Source organism: Manduca sexta, chromosome 22 (assembly GCF_014839805.1).
Source record: "Manduca sexta isolate Smith_Timp_Sample1 chromosome 22, JHU_Msex_v1.0, whole genome shotgun sequence".
In the NCBI taxonomy this organism is placed as follows: Eukaryota; Metazoa; Arthropoda; class Insecta; order Lepidoptera; family Sphingidae; genus Manduca; species Manduca sexta.
The window spans coordinates 2,389,916-2,405,143 of record NC_051136.1 but is presented as its reverse complement, the minus strand read 5'-3'; the positions used below and the strand labels follow the sequence as shown (position 1 = coordinate 2,405,143).

Here is a 15,228-nt window from a genome sequence, read left to right as displayed (position 1 = left end):
CTGCCTGTCGTAAGGCTACTAGGCTACAGTAAGCTATCGGGGGGTCGTCAACGAGCGGCTGGGGGCCGTACACCCTTAGTGTACATAGTGCACATCTCGCACATTGCGATGACCGCCACACCGACCGGATGCGCGGGGGCTTCTGAGAATACCCCCCGCCTTCCTCATAGGAGACGAGGCGGCAACAGGCACAAATGCGCAGGACCAGCTGCGGACGACGACTCAGACACTTCTATCAGAGGAAGCCGTCCTTAATGCGCTGAAGAGAGCCACCGCGGAGTTTTAGTTGGTTTGCCGTGCGTTGTATATAGGTTAGGGACTCCGCCCGGCGGTCATCTGAAGGTCATCATCAAATCCGAGCGGTTCAACGCCGGGTCGTAAGGCACGGTAATCTAACATAACCACCTAGTCGCCCCCATGAAGGCTGGGCGGTAGTGATAAGGCACTATCTCCACGAAACAAAAATAAAAAAGGTTCGAAACCTAAGGGCACACATCTCTGACTTTTCTAAATATTATGTGTGTATTCTTTGTGAATAATCGCTGGCTTTAACGGTGAAAAAAACACCGTGAGGAAACCTGCATACCTGAGTAGTTCTCTATAGGGATTTCGAGGTGTGTGAAGTCTACCAATCTGCACTAGGCCAGCGTGGTGGACTAAGGCCTAATCCCTCTCAGTATTAGAAGAAGCCCGTGCCCAACTGTGTGACAGTGTATACAGAGCTAATATTATTATGTATTATTATTATTTATATTCCAGATGCTGGGAACAAAATCCTCCGTACTCACCGAATGAGATCTCTCGCATCTCCTAAATCTGTTTGGTATTGCGGGTTTGTGGAAACCAGCAACAAATTCATCTTTCGGCTTCTATACTGGATGCTGCACTATATACCTGCGTACTTCGTTGACACGCTGGTCTTTTTATTACGATTGAAACTGCCTGCGGGAATACCTTCGTAAGTTTTGGTAAAACTAATGCAAAATCATTCATTTTAAAATATATATAACACCACAAGCCATTTACTATCAAATGTAAACAATTTTAATTCCAAAAAATACTTCCCTAAAAGTATTCAAATGCTTATTTCCAGGGTCATGAAAGTATACACTAAAATTTACAAGACAACTTTGGTGCTGTCGTACTTTTGACCAACGAGTGGACCTTCAAGGATGGCAACACCGTCGACTTGTACAACAGGCTGTCCATAACAGATAAAGTCCTGTTCAACTTTAATATGACACCTCTTCTGTATGAGGACTTACTCGAGACCTATTTTCTTGGATTTCGTAAATACATCGTCAAGGACAATTTAGAAAACACTAAAAAAGGCGTCAGAATGCAATTTTGGTTTAAAATTGCCAGCTTTTTATACTTCGCTATCATTGGCTATTTTTTGTTCAAATTATTTTATACTATATACAACACTGTCCAATTGTGATCAAAATACATGAATGATATTGATAATACTGTTTTATTCAAAAAGGAGCTATGGGTTAGATTCCTGGACCCTAATTCATCTGACCAAGTAGATGTCAAGAAAATATTTATTTGTCGCGGGCAGTTTCAAAGTGACACACGGTCGACATCTCCGTACCTACGATCCGGCACAGATAATCACCCAAACAGCCATGCCCGGCGAATACCTATGGCAACCGAAAATTTGCCGCACTGTGGTACCTGTTCAGCCATTCAGCAAAGACAGGTCGCACTGCCGTGATGGTCCGGGGCCTCAAGCCCAAGATGCCATTCCTCCATGGCGTCTCGACTTAAAGGCCCTCATGGCCTCTACCATCTTCAGGGTTGGGCGTTGCTCGCCACTGAACGCCTACTCCCGCTAATGAAATACACCAAACAGGGGTTTGGTGGCCAAATGATGTTTTACTCAACCATCATTGGCCCATTTACACAGTTAGACCACAAAATAAAACTAATCTTCAAATATTACGATCATTTAATTATCCAATAAATAAGAATCCAAAAGACCGGCTGCCAAATCACCTCTACTGATACTGTAACTTAGACTTTTTTGAACAGATATTGTTACTTTGACTTTTCGTACGAACAAACCCTCCGGTCCACCTCGTAGCCATGACGGCTGCAAACACTTCGACACGTCCGGAGAAAAATAATATATAGAAGAGAGAGAGACGTATCGAACATTAAATTTCGTGGGTAATTAATTGCATGCCCCATCGAGGTCACAGGAAACGCCTTGTAATGAAACACTTAACAATAGGTACAGACGGTTTGAAATGCAAAGATCTAATTATAACAAAATTAACAAGTTTAACACCGTTTTACGTAAATCAATCGGCAGTGCTTTATATACAACAGGTTATTTTTACAACAGGTTATTAGTACATATAGTGCACAAGTATATTATATAGTATACTAACGTGTCAGAAACACTAGTTTTTGCTCACAGCTACCCCTGCGTGAAATAATTTCCTAGGATAAAAGTCTCACAATATAATTCCCAGGATAGAAAATAGCCTATATTCTTCCGAGGGTCTCAAAGTATCTCCACAACAATTTTCATCGAAATCCATTGAGTACTTTTTTTTATTTGAATTTGCTTTGAATGACGAAACAAGCTTGCCATTAGCCTGATGGTAAGCGATACGACCGCCCACATACAGTAGAAACACCATCCAACACCTTGAATTACAAAGAATTGTTTAGTATCCCACTGCGCTCGTCATCCTGAGACATGAGATCTTAATTCTTATTATGTCCAGTAGTTACACTGGCTATAATGTCCTTCAAACTGGAACACAACAGTAACTACCCACTGCTGCTTGGCGGCAGAAATAGACATTGCGGTGGTACCGACACAGGCGAACTCTCACATATGAGAGACCTATCACCAGTATTTTAATTTATATTTTCGAGTTTATTGCATTTAGACAGGCAGACAGATATGGTGAGGGACTTTGTTGTATAATATACTAGCTTAACTCGCGTCTTCGCTTGCGTAAAGGTGTTTTCCGAGATAAATGTAGCCTATGTCTGTCCCAGCCTCACAAACTATCTCCATAGCAAATTTCATCGAAATCCGATGTGAAGTTTTAAAGTTTATCGCGTTTAGATGACAACGAGATGTGACAGGGGACTATATTTTGTAATATATATAAAAACAAATTAACAGGAACAGTTCCCTCATACATGATTGTTGCGTAACTTTAATCGTTTACGCCGCGCACGCAATATCAAGCAATAACACAAAAGGAAGGGTAATCATTTTTCCCCGTTTTTGTAACATCTACATTGATACTCTGCTCCTATTAGTCATAGCGTGATGGTACGTAGCCTAAAATCTCCCTCGATAAATGGGATATCCAACAGTAAATTTAGATTCAGTAAATTCAAATTTTTCAATTCGTACCTGTTGTCCGTGTAATTAACGCGTTCGAACAAACAAACTCTTCAGCTTTTTTACAATAGTAAAAAGTATCCTATGTCTGTCTCCTGGTACTAAGCTACCCCCCCCCCCCCATTCCCCACCAATTTTCAGCCAAATCGGTTCAGCCGTTCTTGAGTTATGAATTGTGTAACTAACACAACTTTCTTTTATACATATAGATATCTATAATTAATTTAAGCCGAAATCGGTGCAAAAGGTTAACCGTGGTGTATATTTTGTATTCAAAACTACTTATCATAATGACTTAAGGAATCGCCACATGCAATATTGAAACTATCGACATTTTCACTGGCATTAGTTATTTAATTATATTTATTTTATCTTCCCACTTTATTATTCTTCTATAAACTTATAGCATTTATCCCTCGCAGTGTAGCAACTGCTAATGATGCACAAAACTTATTTCCGTCTTATTACTATATTTAGGGGAGGTTTTATCGCTAATTCGGCAGCTCAGACCAATCTCGCAATTACTGTGTAAATTTCTATAGTTTAGATGTAAACATCTGAACCAATATCGTGGTAACCTTGCCCCTAATCACGCGTCTACACTATCAGCAGCGGATCCAGTTTTAATACAGGTATTGCAAAAACAAAGCAGTACCTGGATATCCTGTTTATTACACTCATCTTAAAAAAGCAATTATATCTGAGCGGCTGATTTAAAAATCGTAACTTCACAGAAAAAATATATCTTTGCTTAATTCTAATAACATTGTGCTTCCAAAGCAACTCCAAACTAAATTTCCGCCATAAAATATCATTTTCGAGTCCAAACATTTTTTTCTCACATGCGTTGTATAATTATAAATACATAATAAAAAGCAAAGCAGACAATGTACATTATATTACCAATCAAGAGCTACATGAAAACGAATCAAATAATATTTATTGTGTTGTAACGCACAGAAAATTTTATTTGTAGGTAACAGGTCGATACTCAATATATTCTGACCGTCAAAATATACATTAAGTTCTATTTATTAGTTCACCGTTCAGAAAATTGGTAATTTTGTTCATTGTAATTAGGCACTAGCATTGGTCATTAGTACGCAGTTAGTGCTCCGCCGTATATTCGAGTATATTTTGCTGTAAGTCACGTACCTTACAATCGTTATATAATAAAAAATTGTAAGTTAATTACTCATTTGGTTTGGGGATATGTAACTTGATTTTTAAATAATTTTGCAGAAGTGATAAATCTTTTATAAATTTATCAGTGACTAGTTATAATACCATTAGTCGGTAAGTTTTAACTACAAATGAGTTGGACTTCATTTTTGTTTTGCAGTGCTTCTATTTCTTTTTTATTTTGATTCCTTATCTATCGCCCTCTGGCAGGTGCTAACTGGGGCTCCTCCTTCTGCGAGTGAGTCCTCTCGCAGAGGGAGAGTGCCGAGCGGGATCGTGAGCAGAACGACCCCGCTCGGCACCGGCACCATATAATATTAAACGCACTTCTTTAACGAGCGGTTATAGCATCATAAGGTTGTGACCAACAATACCATTTCTCTAATAATTATTGGCCTAGACAAGCACAACCGTGGCCAGAGATAAAGCCATTTTGAAGTTGGATTATTAAATTATTTCTAATAAAAACAGTCATACCATGTTATTCCAGTATCTCGCGTCATTATCCAGTCCCGCGTGTCGCGGGATTGATTATAGTATTGTGTCACTGTTTGATGCTCCAGCATCAGCACAAGGGTGCCATCTGTTGTAAATACCATCGAAGTATCGGTACAGCAATTTTCAAATCAATTAAACTTGCGAAATTGAAAAGGAAATGAACAGATGATCTTCAAACTCTTACATTGATCTTCATAAATTATAGCTAAGAACCACCTCGACCACATTAATTTTTAACAAAAAAAACTCATCGAAATCGGTTCATTCCTTTGGAAGCTACAATACCGTAGACATACAATATAAGCTATACACACCAGTATAAGTTTGAATATCTATTAAACAGTTTCACATTTTTATTTTTTTGTAATGGATATGTGCGTAGCGATATGCTTTAGCAATTTCCAACATAACCGTATATGCGTAGGGACCGCCGATCTGTAGAATATAGGCACTCTGTTCTGCATTCAAAATCAACTTTTTGATTCGATTTTCCAAGTAGTTGCAGTCATGGATCCCGCAGAGGTTTTAATGGAAGAAGCGAAAGCGCGTCAGAAGCCGATCCTGGAAGCGGCAGCTCGCGGTGACTCGGAGATACAGCGGTTCTTCAGCGGCACGACGGCCCTCGTCACTGGAGGCACCGGCTTTCTCGGGAAACTGCTCATCGAGAAACTGATCAGGTGACATGGCAAATACAACCTAATTCATTCAGAGGCATCATAGTTCCACTCTGAAAGTATAAAATGAGAATCGATAAACCATAACTTTGAGAAATATAATATTATAGTAGTATCAATTTATTTCCAGATCTTGTGATGTAAAAAAGATTTACGTCATATCAAGAGCGAAAAAGGGAATGTCAAGTAAAGATAGAATCAGTGCTTTACTAAAAGATTGTGTAAGTACTTAAATTAGATCCTTAAGCAATCAACGGTAACGGTTCAACTAAACTGCAATAATAAAATACAGAGATTTGTTTTCTGCGTTGTATTTATCCATAATACAGTCAATTTTCGTCAAGTTCGCGTTAAAGTTGCCTTATTTAATGCACTAGCTCGTACTATATTAGAGTACGCCAGTGTGATTTGGAATCCTACTCAAGCTATACATTCTCAAAGAATTGAAAATATACAACGTTCATGCACACAGTTGCGTTTGCGAGTCCCGATATCTCCCACAGATGCCCAGTCAACGTATGTCTTTCTTTAAAATGATGTCGCTTCGTCAACACAGAAGCTTCGACGACTTGTTATTTTTATACAAATCTAGTTAACCCGACAGACGTCCTGTCTTATAGTGCCACAAACTTATCTGGCCCGGTGGCCGAAAGAGGAACTAACGACGTCATTTTGAAATGTCAATCTGCCTGCCATTCGCTGACGTAACTGCCATTGGTTGTTTGCTTCATGTATTTATTTTCCGTTTAGTGGTTATAGCTAGCGAAAAATGCTGATAGCTTTAAAAAGTGATGCGAGAAATGTTATTTTAAAAGTCTTAAATTTTAAGAAGGACGAAAATCGTCTTTTAACTATGATAATACCATCCGAAAAATTGTATGAACGCGTAATTGCCGCCACAGGTTAGTGTTGCAGGCTTTTGAGAATAAATTCCACATAACCACTATTTCGCACGTACTACTAGAATGGATGATTTGATTGCAGAAGCCTTCAGTAAGATAATAGTGAATGAATAAAAACTTGAGAATGAGTATAAAAGTAGGGATGCATACTTGGACGAGTCTTTCATCATTAATTTATCCAGTGGCAGTGAAAACGAATATAGTGACTCTGATGATGAAGTGACTTATGAATCAAATAATCCCGGTGGCTTAGGTATAGCTTATTTCAGTTAGAGAACACTCGCCTTACATTAGATGATCATAATTATTGTGTTAAAATATAAATATTTTCGAGGAATATGTCTTTTTATTTATTTAATTAATATTTACCTACGTTCTTTCTTATCGCCAGGTGTTTAATGTCAAGTCCAGGTACACAGGTAGTGTGTGCATAATTTCATATTTTTAACCAACTTCAAACTTTCTTCACTATGTATTTTATTATAGGAACTGCAATATATTTACATAATATAATAGTTTGTTATGGCTGCCAAACAAATATAAAAGTCTTTATAAGTATGTACGTATATTTGTATATATGTATGTTTGTTCACGCATTTCTCCGAAACTATTAACCAGAATAGAAAATCGATTAAGTAGTTTTCAAAATTTTGACCAACCATAATATTTTTGTTCATCGACTTGCTTACCCACTTTGTGGCAAATTAATTTTTACTGACACCAAATGTGATAACAGTGACTATCTCACCGGGCCAGTTAAGTTTGTGGGACTATAACTATGTATGCATGCGCGCAATCTGTCAATCGCTGACAGTTATTTCAATTCAATTCAATTCAATTTTTAAATTGTGCCTCCATCGTTGGAAGACGATGATTTTGCCAATGTCAAAGTTGAAAGTAGGAAAAGTTACGGTAAATTTTTACGGGTCTAATATTATCTATGACTATTGAGCGGTAAATAAAGCAATGGCCTTACAAAATAATCGAAAAACACATTATACATAAATTCAGAATAAAAATATTATAAAAATATTAAAATTCCAAATATAAGAAAATAAATACAGTACAAATCAGAGATAAAGAAATAAACTAAAGAGAATATAAAATAAATATCAAAAATCATAATCGGATATTATTAATTTTTAAAATTTATAGACGATAGATAATAAAAGGGACTAAAATTAGGATAAAAGGAATATTATGTATGTCATAGAGGGGGATTAATAGTTTAGGACAGAAAAAAAAAATTATTTACTTATTTCAAACCACTGACAGTTATGTAAAATTAACATTGTCGTTAAATTTTCTTAAATTTTCCGCGCAATTGTTTGAATTTTTCTTTCATAAGTACCTTCTCCTGACAATAACAAACACAACAAGAAAAAAAATTGTGAAACCGGTCGAGCCGTTGACGCGTGATGGCGTGACCAATGGAAATAGGGATTCATTTTTATATACGTATATAGATAGTAATCTCGGAGGTTGAATGCAATTCGTTACTGTTCAATATAAACATTTCGGTCCCGTCTAAAATACACATTTTGCCCTCCATCGTCTAAAACCAATCTAGGTTTACAAGCGCCCATATCAAGAATGTGCATTTCTTATAGCTCTGTTAATAAAATCAACCCCAATATAGACATATTTCATAATTCACAAAACATTTCTAAGAAAAAAATATTAGAACACCTTAAACAAAATTTAAACTATTCCCTCCATCATTGCGTAGCCTCATAAATCATTCACAATCATTAAGTACAAATTTATAAAAGGCTCTATATATTTGCTTTGTAATTATTAGTTGAGTTTTTTAGTTTTAATTTGTCTTTTTGTAAAATATGAAATTTGCGTACTAATTTGTGAGTGTTGTGTACTCCTATAATTACTACACATGCCAGAGTTCGACCTTACTACTTTTATGTTATAAACAAGAAATGTGGGTACTGTTGGAGAACCTTATTTTAATAAATAAATAAAATAAATAGATAATGTTTTAATTGACTTAAGACTATCTTGGATATTCTAAATATGCTTGTTGTACAGCCACAAACGCCTAATTATGGACTAAAATTAAACAGAAACCCTCAATATCACCATGCCTAGACCTCAATATCAAATTAATACTGGTTCGAACCCAAGCCTTCAAAACTATAATTGTACTGCGCATGCTATACAACTACGTCACCGCAGTAGTATTTTGGACATTAGGGACCTCGCGCTTAGACCAAGGATCTTACGTGATGTCCAATTGCAGAACTTATTTCTTTTCGGTCACCACACTGATAAACAACACATCACTAGCATCTTACGATATTTACAAAACCGGGAATCATTTATTTTATTCGCGTCGCTTAAAGTTACCATTGATGTTGGTTAAATATTTAAAAAAATATATAATGTCGCTATCGAGCCTGTTGTTGGATTGGCATTGGTTGAAACTATAAAAGTACTAAATTCAAATTAAAGGCTGATATCAGGAATAATATTAAAAGTAAACAAACATCATTAAAACATTAAAACAATCAACATTAAAACCACGGATTTCTATCCAATGAGGTAATGATGAGAAATTAAAAATGATATTATTATGATTTCAGGTATTTGATACCCTTCGCGAAGCAAATCCAGATTTTGGGAATAAAATAGAACCAGTCGAAGGAGATGTGGCCGAATTACAACTCGGCCTTAGCGTCCAAAGTTGGGACACCATAGCCAAAAAGGTAACCTACTTCTCATGGCCTTCACAGTGTAGCTTAGGTTTCGGACAATGGTAGTATGCGATTTACATTATTAGACTTTTCTTTAAAGAATGTACCGTACAAGACTCACATTACAATTGAAGTGCATGTCTCCATCAGATGCTCCAACATTCATATTCACTTCACAACAACATTTATCAATCTCTGGTAGTATATTATTACAGTATATTTATCTGTTCAGGTTGATGTTATATTCCACATGGCAGCTACCACTAGATTCGATGAAACTTTACGTCAAGCAACTCTGATCAATGTGCGTGGTACCAGAGAAATACTTGCTCTAGCCAAGCAATGTAAAAATCTAAGGTATATTGTAATTATTCTTATAATAGAATAGCTCTCCAGCTAAAATAATACAGAACAGATGCCATTATAAATAATAAGACACTAGTATTTCTGAATAAATGGGTAACGATTCTAAAACATGAATAATTTAAGAGGATATAAAAATATGCGTCACCAAAGCCGTTAACACTATATATTGTATAATAATATAATTTTTAGCCTTCTTTCTAATTATATATGCTGGTTGCGCCATTATTCTAAATCATCATTTTATAAATTAAACTTCGCATTAGTAAATTAATACAATTTTACTATCATAATATCCACCACGCTGCCGTCGTGCGGGTTGGCAGACTTCACATACCTTCGTAATACTTATGGAGTATTCTTAGGTGTGTAGGTTTCTTCGCGATATTTTACTCTACTTCCCTGTTAAAGCGTATGATATCGACAGACAATACATATATAACTTCAAAACTCAGTGGTGTGCGTCTTAGTATTGGTTTTCCGCGAATCTTCGTCCCGACAATCAGTTCTATTTTCATTTCGGCTAACAGGCACTTTTGGGTAGAAATAAACACAATCAATGTAATCACATCACTGCGTATTTCTTCAAATAAACTAAGATGAGCTCATGTAAATGCTTCCAGGTCATTCGTGTACGTATCGACAGCATATTGTCAGGCGACTCGAGACAGAATCAAATCAGAAGTGTTGGAGCACATCTACCCCAGCCCAATATACCCGGATGCATTGATAGGCATGGCAGAGAGTATGGGGGATGAGAGGCTGGTCTCGATCACGAAGGAGTAAGTAGAGCTATAAATATTTGTGGTTAAAACAGCAATTGAAAACAGGTTACTTGGTGGTAACGGACCAATAGCAAAGCCAAAGGAAGTTTTACCATCACACACATGCGCCGCAAATAATGCGACCTGTTTGCAGGTTAATTGACGGTTGGCCGAACACTTACACGTTCACAAAAGCAGTGGCGGAGGAACTTGTACGCAGCAACATCGGAGATCTACCAGCTTGTGTAGTAAGGCCGCCTGTTGGTAAATACGCTAGGTTTCCATTTCTTTATACATACAAATAAATTATTTGTTTTTAATTAAAATTTGAAATTAAATTTAATACTTCCCGGATAGAAATATATAATAGAATTTTGAGGGTTTTGAGCTTCCAGATAGCTTACCATCTACGCAATGAATCTCTGGGTGTCTTTTCACATATTCAATTTACCGAGTAGCTACCAAATTGTATAGATTCGTATTATTAGTCCGGTCAATTTAGACATTGACCCTTGCAAAAATTCCCAGAAAGCTGAAAATTTGCATAGATGTTAGGGACACCATTGTTATGAAATTGTGAAAAGTCCCCATCGATCCCATGTCTGCAATTTTTTTTATTCAAGGTCAAAGGTTGGAAAAATGGGCTTTTTGAATTTTTCAGTGAAACGGTTAGCTTTATGATAAAATATGTCAGACAAAAAGTTGTAGATCATGAAATTATCTACAAAAATTGTCCTTACGCATTTTTTCATAACACTAACCATTTTTGAGAAAAACAATTACAAAATTTTCTTACGCTATATTGTCTATAATATTATGTACACGTTTCCACACCACCTATGAGATAGTGTACCTAGCGCGTTTTTAATGTGGTTTCCCCAGTAGGCCTATTACACGGTCTATTATAGTAAAATTTAATGAATGTTTGGTTATCCTTCTTCTTTTCAGTCGTTGTACTCTTGTCAGAGTGCTCGTTGTCGATCAGGTACAGCTCGAGCGACAAGTTCTGTTATGCTTGGTTATAAACATATTTTATTCATCATCATCGTCATTAATTATTTCTTCTTCTTCCTCTCCATCTTCTTCTCTCTCTCCATTTCCTTCTTCTTCCTCATCTTCTTGAGTTGACGTAAATTGTACTAACAGCGAAACATCAGTTGTTTCGTCGTTGATGTGAAAATGAATGTTTGACAAAAATTATTCAAACTTTAGCAGAGAATATTTTAAATAACTACGTGTTTTCACTACGAAGGAATTTCCAAGACTAACTGTGATCTAGGTGCGACCTCACAAAACAGGTAGACGGAACGGCCACGCGAACAATGGAATGCTAGACAGATGTTGTTGAAGTGCACATGGTCCCTTAAAATTAGGAACTCCGTTTTTTTAAAATCATATTTTCAGAATTGTCGGTCAATATGAATGTATCAGTCACGCAGACTTATAGTTTTACTTATATTACAAGCCCAATGATATCATAGGCAGCTTAGTCATGCTTATTGTGGAGAATACAGCGTAAGAAAGTTCTGTAATTGTTTTTCTCAAAAATGGTTAGTGTTATGAAAAAATATAGTATAGTTTATGAAAAAATGTGTAACGACAATTTTTGTAGATAATTTCATGATCTACAATTTTTGTCGGACATATTTTTTCATAAAACTAACCGTTTCGCTGAAAAATTCGAAAAAGTCATTTTTAGAACCTTTGACCTTGAATAAAAAAAATTGCAGACATGGGATCGATGGGGACTTTTTACAATTTCATAATAATAGTGTCCCTAACATCTATGTAAATTTTCAGCTTTCTGGGAATTAATGCAAGGTTACCCCTATTTTTGGGCTAAATTGACCGGACTATTATATGTATAAATAGCTATAACAAGCAGTCTATGTAAGTGTGGATGCGACACAAATTTCTACGCTTATTCTGAAACCGGAACGTATAAAATGGCACTTATTCCGTTGCCATCAAAACTTTTACCTTAATATTATACACATACAGTCAGCATGGTGTGCATTCAAGCGCGCTTTCGCACTGATGTGTGCAATAGATCATCGACTTATATAATGTATTTCAGTTTTAGGTGCGTATACTGAACCATCGCCCGGATGGATTGACCCGTCCTGCGTCTACGGAGTCACTGGGGTTGGTCATTTAGTGATATTAATAAGTTCTGTTTGCTTGCTTTTCCCGGAATTTCATTATTCATATTATTATTATAATAATCCATGAGTAACAATCTACTAAAAGAAGGTTCCAGTTTAAAATCCGTATCAGGCACGCCTAACCTGGCAGTTTGTGATGAACTGAAACCTTTTCGACACTATCGTGTGATGCACGTTGTATGAACCCTTGTTTGTGTGAGGCTCAGCATATTGCTCATAATAAATTATATGTTGTGGAGAATTTATCGTTACTAGGCAGCTCAGACGAATCTCGAGTAATTATTATGTAAATTTCGGGAGTGCAAGTTTCGATTCGATAAAAAAATCACACTCGAATCATAAACGAACAATAAGTCCATTGATGTTCGCTTGCTGCAGTTGTGACTTTGCGTCTCCTTTGATGGTTAAAGCTATAGCTTGATTGGATCTTTCCAATGCTATCTAATTTCAGTGGCTCCTAACCGCTTTAATTGGAGCAGCCCACGTGGTCCTCATAGAAAACATAGACGCATGCGTAGCGCCAGCTGATTTCGTCACTAACGCTGTCATCGCATCTGCTGTGGAGACTCGCAACAGACACGACAACGACGACAAACAACTGAAAGTCTACACTATCAGCAGCGGATCCAGTTTTAATTTGGGTATCATTAATTATTTCACTTAAAATAGTTTAGTGTGAGAAATTATTATCGACACAACCAACAATATTATTAAAATTAATGCAGGCTCAAACCTCGTAGGATGGGTCCAAACTTATAACCAAAAGCATTATTTACAAAGATTAATAGAATAATTCAACCATGTAATGTAGCCAAAATTATTTTTTTATTATATTCCAGTTACTACCAGCAAAATCATCCGCTCTGACCGAATGAAGTCTCTCGTCTCTCCTAAATCTGTTTGGTATTGTTGGGGTGTGGAAACCAGCAACAAATTCATCTTTTGGCTTCTATACTGGATGTTGCACTATATACCTGCTTATATTGTTGACTCATTGTTCTTTTTATTACGACTGAAACTGCCTGAGGGAATACCTTCGTAAGTTTAAAAAAAATAACCACTTCATAATTAAAAAAGGAAATTGAATATGAACTCTATAAATATTATGTCGTAAATCTTTTTTCATATCGAAATCTCGGTGAGTAGTCATGGGATTATAACTAACCGCAATGGGCGTATAAAGAGTATAATCTTATATAAATTTATCAACAAAGAATTGGTTCAAAAATAGTTTCTTCATAAAATAATTAAATATTTGCTTACTTCTAATTACAATGTGCTTCTAAAGTAAAATGTATTCTGCTGGAGTGGATTCATAAGGCTAGAAATTTAGGTTTAATTATGGATAAGCAACTTCGTTTTGAGTCTCAACGTTATAAGTGCACGGGAAATTGCTTTTATAGGCTAAATGTGTTGTATCAAATTAAGGAATTATTAAACACTCATATGCCTCTAAACCTTACTGAATTACTCGTTTTGTCCAAATTTAATTACATAAAATCACTATCAATACTGTAAAATTTCTTTATATAGCGCTGTTAAACATATCTAGCAACACGCATATTTTTTTAGTTTCTTTTCATCGAGGTAATTTTGGTCTAGTTGTAAGGTCAGTTCTAGTATACAGGGTTACGTCAGTTTGCAGTTGTTCCTCAATTTCTCTACGGCGTAATTCGGAGTTAATGTCTAAGTTTCATTTATTGTTATTATTATTAAATGCTTATTTTCAGGGTTGTGAAAGTATACACAAAAATGTACAAGATGACGTCGATTCTGTCGTACTTTTTGACGAACGAGTGGACCTTCAAGGATGACAACACCGTCGCCTTGTACCACAAGCTGTCCAGTACAGATAAACTCCTGTTCAACTTTAATATTAAACCTCTTCTCCTTGAGGACTACTTCATGACATATTGCCTTGGCATTCGTAAATACATCATCAAAGACAATTTAAAAAATACTAAAAAAGGCGTGAGAATGCAATTTTGGTTCAAAATTGCTAATTTCTTATACTTTGCTATGTTTGGCTATATTGTATTTAAATTTTTCTATACTTTATACAACATATCCAATATACTATGATTTAAATACATTACTATTGTCTATATTGTTTTATTTAGTAACAGTGATCCAATTTCTTTTTCCAATATAGAAACGCCAATAACGAGTTATAGATAAGGAGCCTGGATCCTAATTCAATCTGACAATTTCCTACACCCATACCTGGCAAGCTGCGCATATATCATTGAAACCCAAATGTATATTTTCAGTGTTATAAATCCCATCCCACAGAGGCGAAAAAAGTAACAAACAAAAACTATGATTAAAAGGAAGGTTCCGTGTTGGAGTATACATTCACAAGTTTATTTAACAGATTACTTTATATTGGAGACAGAACCTGGATTAAGGCTATTTTGATATTCCAGGAAAACGCATAATGGATATTATGCATTTTTCTGGTAATCTCTAGGCACAGATATTCACGCTGTTTAAGCTGCAAGAAGTCACAAGAAGTAATACCTGATATAACCCACCCCCCCCCCCCCCCCCCCCCCCAAGGCAATTCTTGTGCGCTTGGTCTCCACACCGAATGCAC

At 36.2% G+C, this 15,228-nt stretch overlaps 2 protein-coding genes across 3 annotated transcripts in view; both read left to right on the top strand.

The window, feature by feature from the left end:
• Positions 1-1,151, top strand: part of LOC115454091 (fatty acyl-CoA reductase wat) — a 14,322-nt gene extending 13,171 nt beyond the window's left edge. The window contains exons 9-10 of the mRNA XM_037441480.1: positions 760-958; positions 1,094-1,151. Of these exons, the coding sequence (XP_037297377.1) occupies positions 760-958; positions 1,094-1,151 (257 nt within the window). The remainder of the gene's footprint in view (positions 1-759; positions 959-1,093) is intronic.
• Positions 1,152-4,341: 3,190 nt separating this feature from the next.
• Positions 4,342-14,727, top strand: LOC115448780 (putative fatty acyl-CoA reductase CG5065; the record flags this gene model as incomplete). Of its 2 annotated transcripts, none has more annotated exon segments than XM_037441456.1 (11): positions 4,342-4,518; positions 5,556-5,733; positions 5,861-5,951; positions 9,230-9,352; positions 9,573-9,697; positions 10,327-10,485; positions 10,622-10,731; positions 12,545-12,612; positions 13,084-13,273; positions 13,472-13,670; positions 14,363-14,727. In XM_037441456.1, coding segments are annotated over 10 exon segments (1,587 nt in total). In that variant the 3' UTR covers positions 14,715-14,727.
• Positions 14,728-15,228: the final 501 nt, after the last annotated feature.